At 43.9% G+C, this 20,806-nt stretch overlaps 1 protein-coding gene across 3 annotated transcripts in view; it reads right to left on the bottom strand.

Moving 5' to 3' along the window:
• Positions 1-205: 205 nt before the first annotated feature.
• The window catches only part of GCNT4 (glucosaminyl (N-acetyl) transferase 4), a 406,879-nt gene continuing 386,278 nt past the window's right edge, over positions 206-20,806 (bottom strand). For all 3 annotated transcript variants that reach the window (XM_069627474.1, XM_069627473.1, XM_069627475.1), the window contains one exon: positions 206-7,772. In XM_069627474.1, coding sequence (XP_069483575.1) covers positions 6,413-7,771 — 1,359 coding nt within the window. In that variant the 5' untranslated portion in view covers position 7,772 and the 3' untranslated portion in view covers positions 206-6,412. The remainder of the gene's footprint in view (positions 7,773-20,806) is intronic.

The raw sequence follows: 20,806 nt of genomic DNA, 5'->3' as shown, positions 1-20,806 counted from the left end.
GGCTGGGGGGAGTATGACCCAGAGATCAGTGGTTGGTTACTACTAAGAAAGACAGATCAGAAACGAAACTGATACTGATTTTTTCTTTACCGAGGATTCCCACCCTGACGACGAGGAATATTCATGAGCATGTGAATCCATGCCAGACCCCATGCTGGAGAAGAGGAGATGGGATTATTCCGATGGCCACAAAAGAAAGCACACATTTTATTTAATCAAACTCATTTATTATGTAAATCCCCACAATATTTTCTTACCAAAAACCATGAAAAAACGTTCCATGATGAATATGTAATTTTTGTTTGAAAACACACATTTTGGGATTTGAACTTAAATAAACAATTTGATAAATTACAATTCTTAGAAAACTTACATTAAAAAAATAAAACATACCCAAGAATAAAAATAAAATCCTATCTCTTCCATTCACCAAGGGTGAATAATGCATCAATTACCCCTATAAAACGTGATTTCTTCGAATTCGCAAAATAAACTAACAGGCAGTGAAACATTATACACGTGTCCTAGCAGTTGGGTTACCTTTTGCTGTCAGTGTTTCTGGTCCTACTTCATGTGACCAAAGATTGTGAATTAGCAAAATCCTACAGATTGTATGCAGATTTCACCCGGCCACTACCCCCTTTACTTATCGCTGAACTAAATTTCCTTTGAGACCAACTTTGGCACCGAAAATCATCCAAAACGTAAACGGGTGAAATTACGACAAAAAGTATGCCAATTTGACAAATGCACACTAGCAATATTTAGTAAATCTTAAAAATGATCCTATAACCCTTTCATCGCCATAGCGTTCCTTCGACTATATAATCTGAAAACATTTTTGAAAACATTTTTTTTTTGTAATTAAAACACATTTTGAAGTTTATACAAATGAAACTTGTTTGGTAGCCTCTTGGGCAAAAACAAATGAGATGTAAGTGCATACGTTTAGTAAAGAAGACATTTTAGAGAATGACTGACGGCACAGCCGTTAAATTCTTTTTCAGCATTATGCGGCATATAAAAACATTAGCTATTTGCAATGCCCTGAAAACTATATTTCCCCCTTCAAATTCTAGGACACAGGTTTTGACTACAAAGGCAAATATTTACCTTTAAGGCATTTTTGATTGGTCTCATTGGCGCATAAACATTTAATTAAACTAATGAGGTAGCAAATGTCCTATGACAAGTACACAATGGTACCTGTAAAACAAACAAAAACAAAGTGGGAAGTAATGCTACTGCAGGCAAGCCATGAGATGGGCAAGACTTGTTTGCACATAATCCCTTTATAATTCCAAATGTGATACTACTAATTTGTTAAAATGGACATCATGAAATGCAAGTAACACATCATAAAATTGTCTGTAACTTTTGTTCTATTTGAGTTTTTATCAAATTCATGTCGTTTTTATTTGACTCAAAAATATTGAGTCAGAATATGTGCAGAACTTTCCAAAGTGTATGAGGGGCCAACAAACATTACTTAAAGTACAACCACCAAAATCCCTGTTGTGCTTTTTATGGTCTAAAAGGTAAAAAAGCAGGTTTACAAAACGTGGGTAATTCCACGTCAGCGTAACAGCGCTGGCCGCGTCAGCTTTCAGTTTTAACTTTATTGAAACCAATTCACTTTCAAGCACTGTTCTCAAAACAAAGAAAAACCCCATCGACATCAAATCCTAAACAGCATAGAAAACGGGCTACCAGGGTGATGTAGTGTGGTTAATCTGATACATTAAGGGCAATGAGAAGGTCATTGTAGAATCCATGGGGAACACCACGGTAATGTTATAGATAAACCATGGTCAACATAGAGAAACCACAGACTCAGGGCTTGTCCCTACAATTTGCTAGGATTTAGGATAAACGGGTTAGTATTGCATCCGGGATCCGGCACAATATAAACAAACATTGAGTGACCCCAAAACTGTTGTTACACGTACCAACTTCTGTCTAACGTTGCATTATTTCTACTGAAAATCTGTGTGGGAGTTTTTTGCAAGTTACTTTTGCCAGTAATATCGTATGAGATACAGTGTGTTTTTGGCCTCTCGGTTCGATTTTTAGAACAATGTGCTTTCATTATTATTGTGTTTGTTATTACAAATCAATAAGAAAATATTGAAAACAAGAGAGAAACCACAGTAAATTGGGGTATACAAGTGATCATAAAAGCTGGAAGCCTATTTATATTCCCTCACAAGACCAGAATCAAGTTTTATTCTTCGTTTTCTTTAAAACATACATTGCGCAGCAAAGCAACAAAGTGTAACAAGAAATACATTTCAAAGAAAAACTGCAAACACTAATAGTTTCAAATAAATGTTCCAACTTCAATAGCAAGTGCAAACATAAAGTCATAGTCTATGGCTAAGGGAAATGTTAGTTGATCCTCCAATTTCTTTGCTTCTATTTATCAATTTATACACACCACTGATCATCATTTTGGTGCGGATTCTTTTTTCTAATTAAGGGCTTGGTTAGTAATACTGGCTTGAGCACTTATGTCCTTGTCATCTATAGCATAACACCTAGCATGCACCTGTGCACCCAACGTCCTTGCAAGCTCAAGTGCACGTCAACTGGTGCGAGCTCTCCATCTCATGTCATGCTATGACTCCATCACTCCCCTTCAGCATTTGTGGGTCTTTTAGGTGGTCCAGAAACTGAGCAGAGGAGTGATGATCTCGATGCACTTTCCTCAGCACACTTGTTGAACCACATCTATACGTAGGGCACTGCCAAGCTGATGCTAGGATTGTTCGAGCAAGGCACCTCCAGAGGCTGCACTAAAAGACTTTATCAGAGTCTTGTTGACATAAAGTGCAAGCAGGCATGCTGTTATTTTTCAAGACGGCTTCATTCTCAGGAACAGCACATGATGGTGACTAAGCTTGTTTCCTCTGTAGCTACAGATCATCCTAAAGTGGCCTGATAATCACTGCTGGGAGAAACGCCAAGCCTGGTTTTCATCTAACTTCAAGCTTATCCAATTTCTCAATTTAGGACTGGATTTGTCATGATTGAATAATATTAACAATGGGCCTCATGACGGGTCTGGCAGTAACCCTGCTGGTGCTACCGGGGGGTTGCCGCTCAACCTATAAACATTAACCGGCACCTGACTTCCCGGTGCCACCAGCTCATTACGAGTCTGACGGCCGGGAAGTCAGGCGCCAGTAAATTTGTTAATCCCCATTCCCATAGAGTCGATAGGATTCTATGGGAATAGGGACACGGAAGCACCGGTGCTCCCGTGATGCCTTTGCTTACCGTGACTGCTGTGCCCAGCTGGGACAGATCTGTCAGGCACCTCTGGGAGGCAAACACATAGTTTGCCGGTCTGGAAAAAAGGGTGCTGGCGAGCTTTCTGCACCGGAAAACTTGTCATGAAGTCCAATATGTGCTTCAATTCTCTTTGGGAGCTATCCTGGTCCATATGGTTAATGGGTTTGGCACTCATCTTCTCACTTAGTACCAAAGGTTTTAGGTCAGTTCAAGTCTGAGTTGACTCCACGGAAGGTTGGCAAACACATTCCAACCCTTGGGGAAACCTCTTCAGAGGGTTTGGGGAAGGGGGGGCAAAAGAACCCTATAAGGGGAACATGTTGGTCCTGATCAAACAAAATATTAGACCGCTGCAGTCTGCACACTAAAATAATGTACCTATTGCAATGTCCCAGGGACAGAGACATTTTCCAATTCATCTTTCCTAGTGGCCAAATCTTCTGTTAGATCTATTGGCCAGGACCCATCTTTTAATAGTGAATGGCTCACTTGTCCAGATGTCAGGGGTGATTTTGGAGCACGTTGGAGAGTACCAGGCCTTTCAGATGTCACTGTGGCACTCATTAAGAATTATTCTCAACAGTGCAGTTATACAACCTTCTGGGTGGTCTAAATGGCTGGTGTGTGCTTCTGGCTAATGACCCAGCTTCCATGTCTGTTGTGAATGCTGGCCCCTTTTTGGAGACCTTGTCTGCTCAGGAAAAAGAGTTGGACACCATTTCCTTTCCCAATGGGCTATTTCAACTGGTCATGAACTGAGAATGCACCTGTCTGAAATCATGTTCTTTTGAGTCGTCTGCTTAAAGTTGAAGGGTCCCAGTCAGACAAACTGTGCACAGGTTTTTGCTCGGCTGACCAGATAATGGGCATCTCCGTTTTAAATTCTTGTTTGGCAAATTAACTATGCTCATATGTTTGATCTCCTGCAAAATCATAATACACACGTCCAGTCTTGCCACAGAATGCATATTGCTGATGCAACACAGGAGTCTTTGTTATATTAAAGACAGAGACCAGCATTATGCCCTGTTAATCTTGTAAGTGTTATTATATTGACGATGTCATCTCTGGTGTTATTAGAGCACATAGCAGGATGGAAGTGCAGATTTATTTGCAGAGACTGAGGTGGGTGTCAGTTAAAACTTTACTTGTTCCGATTCCTCTCTTTTTCTTCTACGCATGGAGGCAAAGTCTTTATAAAGTGGTTCCAAAGGTTTGTTTGGTTTTAGCTGTTGTTTGAGAGGAGTCTTTGTTAGTGGTCTGGAGGATTTCTACATCTGGTTTGGAGTTCAATGTGCTGTGATGTGGTGATTCACATCAAAAGAAAGATGATAAACTGACAGGACAAGAGGTCTAAGACTATTGTCTCATGGACTGAACTACTGAAGCTAATACTAAGTATTTGAAACAAAGAAAGTGTCTCAGTTTTTTGGTGAAACTTAGTTACTACTGTGTTTTGTTCATTTTCTGCTGAAGATCGTGACTAGAGGAAGTAAAGCGCAATACTAGACTTTATCTTTAAAGATAATCAAGACTCCTATGTACTAAACATGTATGGAGAATGTGCATTCCCCATAATATTAGATGGCAGGTCCCAGTAAAGAGCAGGAGCCCCTGGAATTGTAAGATTATTTTTAAACCTCCAAAAGGGATGTAACAAGGTCTCTACTTTCAACCAATTTAAGAAAAAAAGATCTAATTTGCTTCATTGAAAGGAACAGAAATTGTATAATAAATATTATTCATAATGTAAAGTGAGGCTAATTTCCAACAACTATCTTGCTCTTAAACTGATCTACACTTTTTACAATTTACGACCCATTTAGTCAACATATCATATAAACATGGATTAAATAATATTTCTTCAAATTCACTGGAGCCAGGGCCACAACGTAAACCAGGAAATCTTGCTGTACTAGAGCTGACATTGGTTTTTGGTGATAAGATTTATGGAGCAAATTAAAGAAGGGCTTATTTGTGAGCTTTTTTTTTTTTTAAACCAACCATAATATTGATGGGTTTTCAGTAACAACAAAAGGAAATACAGCAAATTATCACTTTATGAAAATACATGTGAGGATAAACCTTTAGGCAACCCCACTGAGAAAGAGTCATTAGGTGCTTCCATAGTGATCGCAAAATATGTTTGGTCCATTCTCCAATATCGATGTAAGGTTAGTTTGAAGAATGAACAAGAAAATGTGTGAAATATGCCCTTGATATATTAAGGAGGAAGGCACATACCAAAACCTTCCCAAAGAAACCAACTACAAATTAGCCTTTAACTATAAAACCAGACAGATGAGACATTTTTTGCTTGTAACTAGTATTACTTGAAAATAAATTCTTTCTACAGGTGCAATTAGTAGTAGCACCACTAACAGCATTTGTATACCAAGAAACCCAACCTCAGAATGTTCTTCACAGTAAGCCAAAATGATATTTTCAGACCCTTCCAACCTCTTGCATTAAACACTTTGTGAAGCATGTGAAGGCAGGATGCACTGGCTCTTTCACAACAAAATAAGTGCACAATCATGTGCTGTGCTTCATTCTAAGAAGAGACGTTGACTCAACTTGGAGTAACATACAAAAGAGTAACCTATAAATCTGAAACGTAATTGTAGGCTAGGCGTGAGAGTAGGAAGTTATTTTAGTGTTACTCCCAAGGACTGAATCACAGGGGAATGAGTTTGCTTTTTAAGTAGGCATATACAATATCCATATTTTGGCACAGGAACACAAACAAAGCCGTTTTGCATACGAGTTCTACGCCCTGCATAAACAAATGTGTGAGCATGTGGGATCTCTATATTTAAGGATTTGTGTATTTTTTGTGCAAATGGGCGATAAGGTTATGCACTGTCACAGAGGCCATAATACCTTCTGCACAGTTGGCACATTTCTTAATTGAAACATTTCAATACAGAGCGAACCAAAAACCACATTAGTACCCTATTAAACGCCAAACATTGTACAATACAAATCCTTGATCACATGCAGACTATTTCTGCTTAATTATGAAAGAAACAATCAGTAATTTACAGTATCAAACGATCCTTTGGTCACTTCTTCAAAATTCTAATTAATTGTAAACTTCTATTGCGTCTGGATTTATTCACAGTGTAGGTGGGGTATTAATTATTTGTAAAAAAAAAGAATCTGAAGACAAATTACACCATTCCCTCTGTTGTTCTTCAAGTTTCTCCATCAAACATTTGATTAATATGGGATCAACCTTAGGATCAAACTTATTTGCAAACCAGTGTCCGTACTTCAAAAGCCATCTCAGTTCCCCAGCTCCGTAGATGCACACACTGCGAACGTGTTCCCCTGTACAAAGGGGATACAGATACTCTTCTAGGTAACTCCATTTAACCAGACGTGTTTTACTCTGAAGATCAGTGATATCAGCCTCAGACACTGGAAAGCCCCCAGGTACCCCTGGCATGCGGACAAGTGTTGCCCAAAAATGTTCATCTGGGGAAAAAGTGTCTTCAGACCAAACAAAAAAGTCTTTTACGACAGAACTTTTGAAAATATATTCAATGAATAGTCTACTTAAAATGAAATAGGCACTTCCGACAAACATCTCAATATTATGCGGTGGCGGATCTTTGGGAACACTCGTTTTTGAAGGCATCTGAATATAGTCGTAGCCTTCTGTCAATTCATGGTGGAAGGTATATCGCTCTTTTTTAACACTACTTGGTCTCACAGACTCCAACATGTTTGCACCTTCCAGTTTCTTCAACTCTGCAACAAGCTCAAAGTTTGACTTCAGGGGGAGATCTTGCCCACACAAGTTAATTACATATTTCCATGGAACAGAACTTGTCTTTAAGTCTGATAAACAATTCATATCTGCTTGGAGCCTGGAAATGTGTGCATAAGTCACGGTCTCAAGTTTAGATGCAATAAACACGTTAGGCAAGCAAAGTGCTAAGTTTTCCATGGCTTCTTTGAAAGTAGATGATGATTTTATGTCATAATGAATGCAATAAATATTTGATGAACTGTAGATTGTACGCAAGAGCCTTTCAACACTGATTGCATCTTTGTGAACAGCTAAAGAATAGGCCAAGGGAAAGTTTACTTCATTTAGTGACACAGGCTTTAGGTAGTGCTGTCTAACATTTCTATACACCTGGCAGTCACTTGTCAGAGCTAAAACGTCTTCATCCTCTAAATCAACTATCTTCTTTCTTCTTACTTCTAAACTTTTACCAATCTCAAATGGGTCTAATTCATAAATCTTTGAACAGTTGAGGCGACAGCTAGCAAGAGCATTGTAACTATTTTTAACTATGTCAGAGCAGCTCAGCTCAGGCTCGACTAAGTAGATTTCCCCTGAAGAGAAGAACACAGGGCTACTTTTTAGACACTGCAAAAGCAAGACCAGCCACACTGCGGACAGGACTAGGAAGATCTTGCGACGAATTGGGTGTTTTTGAAAAAAGCACTTCAGTTTCTTCATTCTGAAAAATAAAAGAGGAGAGTTATTTGTACTACACAAAATGCTTTCTGTAAATATAGCTACAAGAAATATGACCCTGAACTATATATTGCCAAAAATACTTTTTCTATTAAGTGCTAAGGATACAATCACAGTTGTCAATAACAATGGTGTCAATTTGAAAATATCGATGGCTACAAATACTGTAATAATTTAGGCTACAAATACTGTAATAATTTAACAAAAGTTTGATAAAGGCTTTTTGTGTCCTTTACCTTACAAGATATAAGTAACATGAGCTAAGGTGTGAACACATTCTTAAACTTTTTTCACTATTTAACTGAGCACTGTACAAACGTGGGTGAGGATGCTGGGTCGACCATGGAGGCCGGGTACCACCAACGATTCTGTGAAGTAGGGCTCCAAGAAGGTAGACAATGAATCCCCCCCCCCCCCAGATCATCACTAGCTTTAAGGGTATTATCTCAATAAGAAAACCTAGAGGATCCTTCGATAAGGCAAGACAGGACCAAACAGGGTGTGGAACCCCAGTGAGTAACAAGCAAAATTAGTGTGCAGGAGCCAAAACGCCAACCGAGGGTGACTATCTGGCAGTTGTACAACAAAAGCTAGATTGCTCAGTAAGGCAGAATCTGGAGGAAAGGAAAGGTTTAAGTTACTTACCTGTAACTAATGTTCTCCAGCATGGGTCTGGAATGGATTCACCTGCTCATGCATATTCCCCTTCATCACGCTGGGAATCCTCAGTAAAAGAATAAACTGTTTCAATTCACTTTAAAACTGTATTTCTCCTCTAAACCAATCACTTTCCTCTGTGTCATACTGCCCCCACCCACTGACAGTTCTCTCCCTAAACCCTGCCTCTGGCAGCCATCTTCAAATTTGGTAAGCACGTAAAGTGGCAGTATGACCAAGAAGAGCAGCAGAGGGGCCGGAGGGAGGGATTGAATGTGATTCCATGCCAGACCCATGCTGGAGAACAATAGTTACAGGTAAGCAACTTAAACCTTCTTCAGCATGGGGTCTGGCATCGATTCACATGCTCATATGTAACAAATACACAGCAGTACACATTACACAACAGCAGGAGGTGGCAAGGCTCAACAGAAGCAATTAACACTTACCCCAGACTCACCTCAAGCGAACAGGTTGTGCAGCACTGCCTGGCCGACTCTGGGCTCCTCCCTGGAATCCCTGTTGACGCAGTAGAACTTTGTGAAGTTATGCATGGACCTCCATATTGCAGCCCTACAGATGTTGAGCAAGGGCACACCAGAAAGGAAGGCCGTTGTCGCAGCGATCGCTCTAGTGAAGTGGGCGCTCGGACAGCCCGGTAGAGGCCGGTTAGCCGGCCTATTACAGTGCATGATGCAGCTGGAGAGCCATTTTGAGATGGAAGCCTTGGACAAAGCCTTCCCATGATTCACAGGTCCAAAGTTCATAAACAATTGAGAAGTTTTCCAAAAACATTTGGTGCATGCCACATAGAACATCAAGGCATGAGCAACATCCAGCAAATGCAAGGTCCTCTCTGCCAGTGACAAAGGGTTTGGGAAGAAAACAGGCAACACGAAAGGCTTGTTGTGGTGGAATTCCGACAAAACATTTGGCATGAAAGTGGGATGCATGTGCAGCACCACCCTCGATTCGTGGAAAGTCAGATACAGCAGCTTGCAGGTTAGGGCCTGGATCTTGTCTGGCTAGGAAGATGGCCTCAATGAATGCAGTCTTCCACAACAGAAACTGGAGTGGGGCTTGATGCATAGGTTCGAAAGGTGCCCCCATGAGTCTTGTCAGGACCACGTTGAGTTTCCATGCTGGGGCAGAGGACTTCACAGGTGGGAAAGATAGAAAAAGCCCCTTGAGAAACTCCTTGACGAGTCTGTGGGACCACAGTGAGGACCTTCCTGGGGTCTGGTGTAGCGTGAGATGGCCGCTAGTTGTACCTTGATGGATGCGTGAGCCAGCCCAGCTTTTTCCAAGGAAAGAAAGTATGGAAGAATCTGTGGGGCCATGACCCTCAGAGGGGTAATCTTCTGCACCCGGCACCACATAGCAAAACGCTTCCACTTATGACTGTAGCATTTTAGAGGCGAAGATGTCCTGGCTTTGGCGAGGCCCTCCCTGCAGTCCGCTGGCAGCTAAAAACCTCCAAACTCTAAGGCTGCAGGAGTCATGCCTTCAGGTTCAGGGATCCTAGGTTGTGATGAAGGATTAGCCTCTCTCTCTCTCTGGTGAGAAGATCCCGAAGTACCGGCAACTTGACAGAAGGCGACACTGACAGGTTGAGTAGGTCTGGATACCAAATCTGCCTCGGCCATGTCCGGGCGATGAGTATCATCCTTCATTGACACTGCGAGTGTGTTGATCACACATAGCAGGAGAGGAAATGGGGGAAAAGCATACAGAAACAGACCTTCCCACACAAAGGAGAACAAGTCCCCCATGCTCCTCTCTTGGTGGAATCTGCAGGCAAACTTCTGGCCTTTTGAGTTTGCCGCCGTGGCAAAAAGATCAATCAGAGGTCTGCCCCATTTGACAAACAGATGGTCCACCTGATCCTACTGAAGTTCCCACACATGGCAGGAGTGCAGCTCCCTGAGGGAGTTGGCGATGGTGTTCTTGACGCCTGCCAGGTGGAACGGGACGAGGATCATCCCCTATCCGATGGCCCAATGCCACAAGTCCCGAGCTTCCCTGCAGAGCGCTGGGGATCGAGTGCCCCCCTGCTTCCTGATGTACAACATGGTGGTGGTGTTGTCCGTGAAGATCCTCACCACCTTGCCTCTCAGAGACAGCAGGAAAGACTTGAGGGCCCAGAACACTGCCCGTAACTTCAGGATGTGGAGGTGCAGATCCTTCTCCTCCAGAAGTCACAGCACTCTGGTGTGTAGATGTCTGGTGTGAGCTCCCCAACCTTCCAAAGAGGCGTCCGTGGTCACCGTCTCCTGGTATGGCAGGGTTTGAAATCACGTCCCCCAACGATGTTGGAGCGTACCACCCACCACTCGCTCGCCTGCCGGAACTCCTCATTGAGGGGATCTTGTCAGCAAAATTCCTTGACACTTGTATCCAACGTGTACCCAAGAATTCCTGTAGGGGTTTCATCTGCAACCTGCAGAGACAGACAAGGTATATGCAACCGGGACCGTCTTCGCCAACGGCAGCCTGTGCGCTGTACCTTCCCTTCAATGGCTGATAGCCTCTCCTCCGACGGGGATGCCAGGCAAGCCACTGTGTTGAATATGGCACTGAGGAACAGTGCGTTCTGTGATGGCGTTAAGCAGGATTTTGTATAGTTTATGGAAAACCCCAGCTCTGTCAGTAGAAGGGCGGTCTCCGAGTGCTCCTCGGCTAGTTCCCGAGCGTGGGCTTGTATCAGCCAATCGTCCAGGTACAGGTATACGTGTACGCCCTGCAGACGCAGGAGGGCCGACACTGGGGCCAGGTATTTTGTGAACACCCTTGGGGCCGACTTTAAGTCAAAAGGTAGGGCCTTGAACTGGTAGTGTTGGCCTTGTACCACGAACCATAGGAACTTCTGATGTTTGCTGTGGATGGGGATATGGAAGTACGCATCCTCTAGGTCCAATAACGTCAAGAAATACCCTTCCTCCAGTTGGCCGAGCACATGTTGCAATGGGACCATCCTGAATTTTTGGGATTTCAAGTAGACGGCGTAGGCCCAGTATGGGTCTCCAACACCCCCATCTTCTTTCTGAACAGAAAGTATCTGGAATAGACTCGAGCCCCAGCGCCGTTGGGGAACGAGCTCTATCGGCCATTTCCGTAACATGGCTCGCACTTCTTCCAGGAGCTGAGGAATGTGCTGCTCCTGACAGGGAACCAGTGGAATACGAGGGTAACTGCGTTGGAACTCCAAGGTGTGTTCCTCGGCAAGAGCGTCCAGCACTCATCTGTCAGTAGTGATCTTCCACTCGCTGACAAACCTGGTCCACCATCCTCCCACCGGGGTGCAAGAGTGGGGGCCGATGTCTTGGCCTATTCAGACTTGCTTGTGCGCCAGCACCCTGCCCTGTGATTGATGCCGCCACTCGTTCCTGGGAGTAACCCCTTTAGGCTTCCTGCCTGGAGGATCGGGGAGGTTGCCTGTACGATGTAGAGTATCCCTTGGACGATTTTCCCCTTAAGGAGCAAAAAGACGAGCAATGCTACTGCAGAGTGTCAAGGGACCGTGCCGTCTGCGTGTCCGTTTTTATGGCTTGAAGGGATTCGTCGACTGTTAGGAAGACTTCTCATAAATGTGCCAATTCCTTCTACCTTAGAGCCCTCCAGCTCTTTTGCTAAACTTTGGGGCTTTTAACTTTTTAATTCTGTTTGTATTCTGTGTTTATTTATTTGCTTATGGAGTTTTAAACAACTCCATAGGCATCATCTTTTTTATTGGTGTCACGCAGCACCCTCAGTGCAGTGAAACAGGGAAGTCTTTTAGACTTCCAAAAGGTTTAAATACCTTCTCTGGGATAAACTACTGTTTCCCAGAGAATGCAAGGTTAAATTGACTACTAGTCTTTTTAAATTCCTAGACCCAGCACACATCTTCCTATAGAGTGCTGGAGGGGTTACCTATTATCCCCTGTGTCTAGAAACTCATGTAGCAGTCAAATGCTACCCTTTTCTATCGAAATGGCTGACGGCAGTGGTTTTACAACGAACTACCACGATTTTTCCCGACCACGAACACCGGTAGCTAAAAATCACGGGAGCCATGTTTTTCAAGATGCTGCCTTAAGCCCCTTTGTTTAAACAGGTCCCGGTCTTCTTTTTCCGCCATTTCTTTTTGGAAAGGTCCTTCTAGAGTTTGTCTCTACGTGCCAATCTAGGTTTGGTCCCTTTGTTTCTATGCCTTTGGCAGGCTTCAGGACTGAAGCCGCCTCTGGCATCTGAGTGTCTGGGTTGGGCAGGAAGTGAGGGAGGTGCCCAAAGCTCCCTGTGCTTGGTCTCCTTGGAGACCCAAATGCACTCTGGCGTGATTGGCCAGCTTACTGTCCGGCAAGGACAGCCACCCTGCTGGGTGAGTGGCAGCCAGGCTGGAATGAATGGGAGAAAACTGTTTAAAAGGCGAGTCTCTTGGACTGGAAAGCAGAGTCGACCACTGGAACGAAAGAACCGAAGAAGAGGTGGAAGAGGACGACTGCTGCAACTCCTGGACCGTTGGTTTGCCCGGTGAAGCCCTGCTGCAGGTCCAAAGTGCCAGGTTCACCTCGACAGAGAAGCCCCTTCAAGGACTACTTCTTCCTTTGAGTTGGTGGGACCAATCAACTCGTAAGGCACCTGGATACCATTCTCAGAGCTGGTTAGGATTAACCAGGGGGAAGGACACCAGATTGTGTGCTTCATGAACAACTACTCGAACTGAAGTGACTCCATTTTGTCAGCGTTTTCCGACAATCCCATGCAGTGCAAGAGTCCCCCGAAGTCCTCCCTTGTGTCCCCATGACTAAGGCTCAGAACAGTGAGATCTGCAGGAACTGCCAGGAACCAACGTCTTCAGCTGCATCTTTTGCTTCATACTAAGGTACTGTGCCAACCCTATTGAGAGAACGCTTCTTTTGCGGTGAATGTTCGTGGAACTTTCCCAACTTGCAGGCCTAATGATCCTGTGACCCAACATATGATTCATTTTTGTACAAACTACTTCTGAGAAATTTGGCAAAGACTTTACCGTTTACTTCAAGAACTACTCTTTCCTATCCAAGACATTAGTTCATTGACTTTGGCCTAGGCCTATTGAACTGAATCGAGTCCTCTAGTGAACTATAACTATTTGCACTGCCTAAGAAAGTATTTGTGATCTAGTCTGCTAACTTGTGCCTTTTTGCTCCCATTAAAACTGAAATGCCATTTTACTCCTATTTGAGGGGAGACTATTTTGTTCAGAAACTTATTGGTTTGCTATTGAAGTGTGTTTGTGTATAATATTAAGTTGCCTCCTTCTAGTGAATGTTTTCTAAATGATTGTGTAATAAATTAATAAGTGTTTTACCAAGAAACCTTCAGAGTGTCTACTTGAACTACTGTGATTGTAAGACCTCTGTGTTGTACTGCTCACATAGCCTCTTGAGATAAGCCTGGCTGCTCAGCTCGCTACCACAAAACTGATAGTACAGACTTATACCAAAGGTTGGTTTTGCTTACACCTGTAGTCCTAATTGTATGTGGTGGTCCCAGAGGGTACTGCATGCAATTCTGCCTAACATCGACCGCCTTCCCGAACAGATTTTTGCCATGGAAAGGCATGTCCAGCACCTAAAACTCCTGGCAAAAGTTAGTGGCCTTCAACCATCCCTGCCGACGAAAGCAAACTCAGTTTCCCATTTGTCGGAAGCCTGTGTCAGCGATGTCCACTGCCACCGTAATGGCATGGTCTAACTCCACCTCTCCTTCCTGGAAGAGGGCGAGAGCCTCAGTTTTCTTTTCGTCAGGGAGGAATTCCAGGATAAGGCCCAGCTTGTACCAAAGCTCCTGGTGATATCAGGGCAAGATAGACAGACCATTAGCCGCTTTGATTGTGGATGTTGCTGCGTAAAGGACTCTCTTTCCCATGGCATCAATCTTCCCCTTGCTGTCCAGGTGTACTCATTATGCGGAGGACGTGTTGGCTGAACGTTTTCTTGCAACAGTTGTGACCTCAAGCACTTGGGTGCTGAGTCCAGTACCCTGTAGTTCTTTTCCAACTAGTCCCGTTTGGTTGGAGCTGTACATGGGTTTTTAATGAGGGCTAGGCCTTCCTCCCAAATGTCATCCAAAAACAGAACAGCCATGATAGTCTTCCTCTTGGACTCCCATCACATTTATATAGGAAACCCTCCTTCTTGGTTTCCTTGGGTACCAGCTGGAACAGCTCAGAGGTGCTGGAGATCGAGTGGAATGATCCCACCTCATCTGGTGGAGAGCCTCTATGAGGGGCGTCCAGGTGAGACGATCCGTCGTCTGCCGGCACAAAGTCCGCATCTTCATCGGTTCCCGTGGCCGTCTCCGTACGTGTATCTGTGCACGCCGGTGGAGTCGGGACACGACGTGACGGAGGAGGCTGATGCGGCAGCGTCAGGTGATGCTTCCTCTTCTTACGTGGAGGCTGGTCAGGGGCCTGCGGTACAACAGGCGCTGGTTATGGAGGCAACCTTTGCTGAATCTCCATCACTAGGGTGTGGAGAGTTGACAGGATGCCCATGGATATGTCCCTCGTCTGTGGAGGGAATGATGGAGTGCTAGACGCTGCGCCGACATCATCCTTGTGGACTGTATGGACAGAGGCTTGGTCATCGTTGTCCGTGGAGGAGATGTTCTTTGGCTGAACGTAATCCTTGGAGGGCTGCTTTGGGGCCTCCTCTCCTCCAATTTTCCCTCCTGAGGGCCATCTACTTGGACATGAACCGGTGCCTTTCCCCCCTAGGGGTGCCTGCAGACTTCGCCGCTGCCTCGGCGGCCGTGTCGCGCCTGGTAGGCATGGATACATTCTGCGCTGTAGGGACCATTCTCATTGGGTCAGTACCCAAAGATGTTGACGAAGCGGTTGACGGCATCTTTGGCTGTGCCTAATGAGCCTGCTTCTCTTCCTACGGCCTTTGTTTCTCCGATTTTTCTCGTAACTTGGCCGGGGTGGATGTGGGATATATTGACCCACTGCGCTATGCTATGCGGCATCACCCTGCCAGTTGTGGGGAAAGAGACAGCAACAATAGTGGCAAAACCCTTGTGCATGCCAAAAACCTACAAAAACCGTGTGCCTCAGCACACAAAAAGAGGGATGCACGACCTGCCACCCATGGTTCATGTGCAGTGGAATAGAGCACATCCTGCAGAAATGTGCCAGTGGGCTCCATAACCAGCAAGCAGAGTGCAGAGAGAAAAGCAGCACTTTGCAAGTGAAACCCCAAAATGTGCCTACAATTGCCCTTTGCTTTGTTCCCAAAAAATCCAAAATGCCTAACACACAACACTTTTCAACATTCACAATCTTGCTAAAAGTCATGTATCTAATGAAGCATTGTAAACATACAAAGTCCCGATATGAAGAGCAAAACATTAATCAGAAAACTGGATTGTCTGAAAACTGACAGCCATGCCAAAATCTGGGTGCAGTACCCTGTGCCGCCTGAATGACCGCTGTCAGAGGAGAACTGAGGAAGCTTCAATTTGACCTAAAACTAAAAGTCTGCTGAATTAGCAAACCTACACAGGTTGCCAAAAAGGAATACATATTTTAGTTGTGTTGTTGATTCCACAGATTTTAAGGCCAAGAAAGAAATGTATTTGTATGTGATGCAACAAATGTGGGTTTTGCTAAGTTTAAAAAGTAATTGGCTTGGCTGAAGTTGCCAGGACTTGAAAAGCAGGTTTTTCTCCCAGAAAGAAGGCCTTACCTCAGCAGGAACTCACGGGGAGGTGTTAATTGCGGGGTTTGACCAGAATTTGGTCTACAAAGGGCAAAGGAACAATGACCATCATCCCACCCAGGATACTGAAGGTGTGAAAGGCCGTAAAACTGCTGCAGCACAGGAAACTCCTGGCTGACAGAAGCAAATTCCAAAGGAGGGGGCCACCACATGCTTCAACGAGTGACAAATGCTGACCATTTGGTGCTAACAGGATATGTAATGGACATTTTTAGAAGGTGTATAACTTATCAAAAGGGGTGCAAAATCAGAAAATGGCAGATAAATTAAACTAATTTTTAGCACTACCTTTGAAAACTTAGTACAACCGTGTAGCTTATTCTGAACAGGAATGGCAATAAATGTGGGTTTATGGGGTCTGTATTTCCGCCAGAACTGTGAAACTTTATACACTCATTCCCATGTTAAACTTGCACATTTGTGGAAAATAAATAAAAATTGAAAAGTGTGTTCATAGCGAAAAGGGCAAAATTCCGTAGAAAGGGGAAACAAGATCCCACAACTACGGGGTGTTGAGGAATAGCTGCTATGTAAAATATGCGATCTGTATATGTGATTTTTATAGAGGTTGCACATGTGTAAATATGTATTTTGTCAAAATTAGACTGTGTCCCAGTGGCTAGGGGTGGATTCTTAGCATCATAAAATTACACCATAAAGATGACACTCTGTTTCTCTCCTCCTATCAAGGCAGAGAGTAGATTCTGATCCAATCACCTTTCACAGGGGCAAGCTTAGCTAAGCCGACCCATACACCCATTTGTGATATCATTTTTAAGGCATAAATAGAGACAGCAGAGAGCAGAGAGGGACCCACTGATCAAGCCACCTTCTGATCCAGCTTCCTACATCCAGCTTTAAATATTCTTCCAGATCCAGATGCCAGATCTTTGCCAGCAATAGATACTATTGATTTCCAGCAAGGCCCCAATCCTCAAATTTATGCTCTCCACTCAGTAAAGCGCTGTGTGGTGTGAGAAGGCCTTTTGAACGAGTATCCAGACATTCTCTGGCTTGTCCCCACTAGGCTTGCCTGAGGAACTCGCCATCCAGCTAATCCAAATACCCACCGACTAGGAGCGCAGATCCTGTGCCAATCCAGCAACCGGCCTAGATGATCCAGTCCGGCGCCCGAATGCTGTCTTTATTAGACCAGACCCATCCATGACCAGAACAGACGGTCCTATTTAAAAACTTATCCAGTGAGTATAAATAGGAAGAACTGTGTCCAATAGCATATGTACTTTGCATAGTGTCACCCCTATCAGACCCATTCTATCTTTCATTCAGAACCAGTATTGTTAGTAGTATCTTTGCCTTGGATTATCCCTAGCTCCAACCCATCCTATCTTCCCTTCAGAACCAGTATTGTTAGAACTATCTTTGTCCTGACCCTTTGTTTTTCATCTGAAGAAGTCGGGTTTCCTTATCAGGTGGTCACCCTGATCCAGTGACTGTAATCCCTGTGTGGTATTCGCTTCTTCATAGTCATCCCCTAATGTAAGTAAACTCATTTGTCATTTTTAAAAACACATTTCTGTTTTTCGTTCTCGCGCCTATTTTCCAAAAACAACCTCCACTAAAAGCTCCATACCTCCCCCGGTTTTGGTGATAGAAACGAAATTTCAACTCCTACTTGTAGCTAACATCTGTGCTTGGTGCGATTCTCCCGTTATCGCGAATATCGCGCACTGAAAAGTTTTCCGCGAATTGCCATTATGAGAAATGTTTACGCGTGTAAAAAGTTTTTAACTGCTTTCGACTTGAACCTGAAGATTTCAATTGTTTTCTGTTGACCAAATCATTGCTTGTGCTTGTGAGCAACTATCCAAAGCGCCTCCCATACGAATTTGTAACAATTTAGACCATATTTGGTGTTTTTGCCCAGTCCATTCTAAAGACAATCTTCTGACAGCTGAAAGTCAATTCCGTTTTTCTCTTGTGTTGCTGGGGCAAAGTGGACTGATATTCTGTTTGATTTGTGCCATTCCGGAATACCTGCTCTCTCCTCCTATCTCTTTACATTGCCTATTGAAGGTTGAGGGGTGTTGCAGGGGGAACTGCTAACCACAGTGCCATCTGATCTGAACTGATCTGAACTGACACAAAAGTATTATTTTCTGTGCTGCATTTGTTTTGCTTATTACCTATTCCTAGTGTACTAAAGATATTATTCAGTGTTCCGACACCCCATTGGTGAGTGTTGTGTATCTATTAAAACATATTGTGATTACATTTTCAATACATAAATAAATATTTACCTTTGCACACCAGCCTGATTCCTGGTTCAGTGTGACCGGGGGGGGGTGCTGGGTTGGGATCCAGGAGAAGGGTGTGATATGAGTGGTATATCCTTCAGAATAATTAACTTTTAGACAAAAATAAATAAGGACGAGAGAATGGGCCCCCGATGAGAAGCCGATACCTTCTACTCGTCGAATTTTCCAACTAGTTGAACAACAATTGAGTGACAGAGGGTCTTGCAGGGCGCCTCTGCGTGATCTTAAGCCCTCAAATTTCATCGATCAAAATGGAGACAAGCCAGAATACAGCAGAGGTCCCCAAAGAAGCAAGTAGCCACCACAAGGATTAATTACTGACTTTTTTGAGGGTGCCAAGGCGCCTCCGACATTTGATCCTCCCTCTTTAAAGCTGGGGTCTTGGAACACCAGGGGCTTCAAACACCTGACTGTTGAGTCAGATGTCGACCTCACAAGTTTCGATGTGCTGTGTTTACAAGAAACTTGGCTGAGGGAGAAACCTATTTTGGACGGTTACCACCTGATCCACTCGCCGGCTCTTAAAGAAAATAAGGGCAGACCCAGATCAGGGCTTATTATCGCCATCAGATCGGGAAGTGCCCTTTACCTGAAAAAGGTACTCAAAACAACAGAGTTTATATTGGCAGTAATTATCACTTGGAACACTTCCCGTAATGGTGGTGACAAGGCCCCGCAGTTTGAGATACTACTGGTGAATACCTATTGGAACCCTAAACGGGTGACCTGTGACAACTATATCAATCGAATGGAGACGATCATTGATGATCATCTAACTTCGAGCACCGCCAATTACACCATCCTGGTGGGGGATTTGAACGTTGACTTAACTAAAGGATCAAACTCTCCGACGGGAAGAGCTCGGAGATGGACAAATCTAATAAAGGCAAGAGATATACATAATCTGCTACAAAGAGTAGCCCCTAATGCAGAGGTTATCCCAACTTGGGAGAGAAACAATCAAACCGCCATCATTGACTACATCCAGGTATCAAGGAGCTTTTTTAACAATAAAAGAATCCTTTGAAGTGACCAGGACTAAATATAGCGACCATAATATCGTGAGTTTTTCCTGGGCCTCACCAAGATCACAAAGACAAAGACAAAGAAGCCTGCTACACAGATGCAAACCTGGAAGTCAACCAAAGTGGCACACGGCTGAAGATGTCCGTATCCGCAATCGCCCAGTTGACACAGCTGTATAAGGAGGAGAAAAACGGGAATCTTACTGGGGCCAATATATCGACAGACTATGCCTCAGTTCTCTCGATATTCGCCTCTAATAAGGGAAAGAAGCAGCCAACTGCAACGCCATTTAATCACGTATTCAACCCACAACTAGTAGAACGCAGAAAATGGGTGAGAAAACTGAAGCGAGCAGCAGCTACTTCTGAATCTATACAGAAAAAAGAAGAAGCAATTTGGGTGGCGATTAATTATAAATCATGGTTAAGGACATCGAAATACCAGCGCGCTCAAGATGATGCTGAGCTCATGCTACGAACCATTTGTAGTAAGAACGCGCAAGACTTATGGTCCCTAATTAAGGGGGATTCGAAAGCCCTGAATCAAGCCCTTCAAAACTCAATAAGCGATTTAAGTTGGGTATCTCACTTTTCCGATCTCTATGGAGTCCCACCATCTAAAAACCTATTATCACCAGATCTGCGGACAAAAAAGATCGTTTGGGCTGTTCCAACTGATATCGAGACGATCGAAGGGAAAATCAATAAACTCAATGGCTCTAGAGCAGCCGGCCCTGATGGCATCACGAACTATGATCTGAAAAAAAATCTGAAAGCGTGGTCACTTTTCATCAAAGAGGTTTTTATGACGTGTGTTAAGCTCTCAGAGATTCCACTGTCATGGAAAAAGGCTTTAGTGGTGCCTATTTTCAAAAAGGGCTCAAAAGACATTCCCTCGAACTATCGCCCAATAGCGCTGCTAGACTCCATAGGCAAACTTTTTGGAGCCCTATAGTTAGACAATTTTCAATCCTGGATACCAACATCAGCCCTGTTTGATCCTCTGCAGGGAGGCTTTGTGAAAAACATTGGCACGACGGCAAACATATTGGCCTTGAGCACACTGAAAGCTAAGGTATCAGAGGGATGGCCTAAAATATACATGGCTTTTATTGATTTGGTCCAGGCCTTCGACCGCGTTGATTGAGGGCTATTATGGGAGAAACTACATCATCACGCTTGCCCCTTACAGATTCTGGATCCAATTAAAGCCCTGTACTCAGAAACCTCAATGTGTGTACGGTTAAATAATCAGGGTCGCCTTTCTTCCGAGATCAAGACCGAGAGAGGTGTCAAACAAGGTTGCCCACT

The sequence above is a fragment of the Ambystoma mexicanum genome, chromosome 6p (genome assembly GCF_040938575.1).
Source record: "Ambystoma mexicanum isolate Mex_15411 chromosome 6p, UKY_AmexF1_1, whole genome shotgun sequence".
NCBI lineage: Eukaryota > Metazoa > Chordata > Amphibia > Caudata > Ambystomatidae > Ambystoma > Ambystoma mexicanum.
Note: the sequence above shows the minus strand (reverse complement) of the source record. Positions and strands in the feature narration are given on the sequence as shown.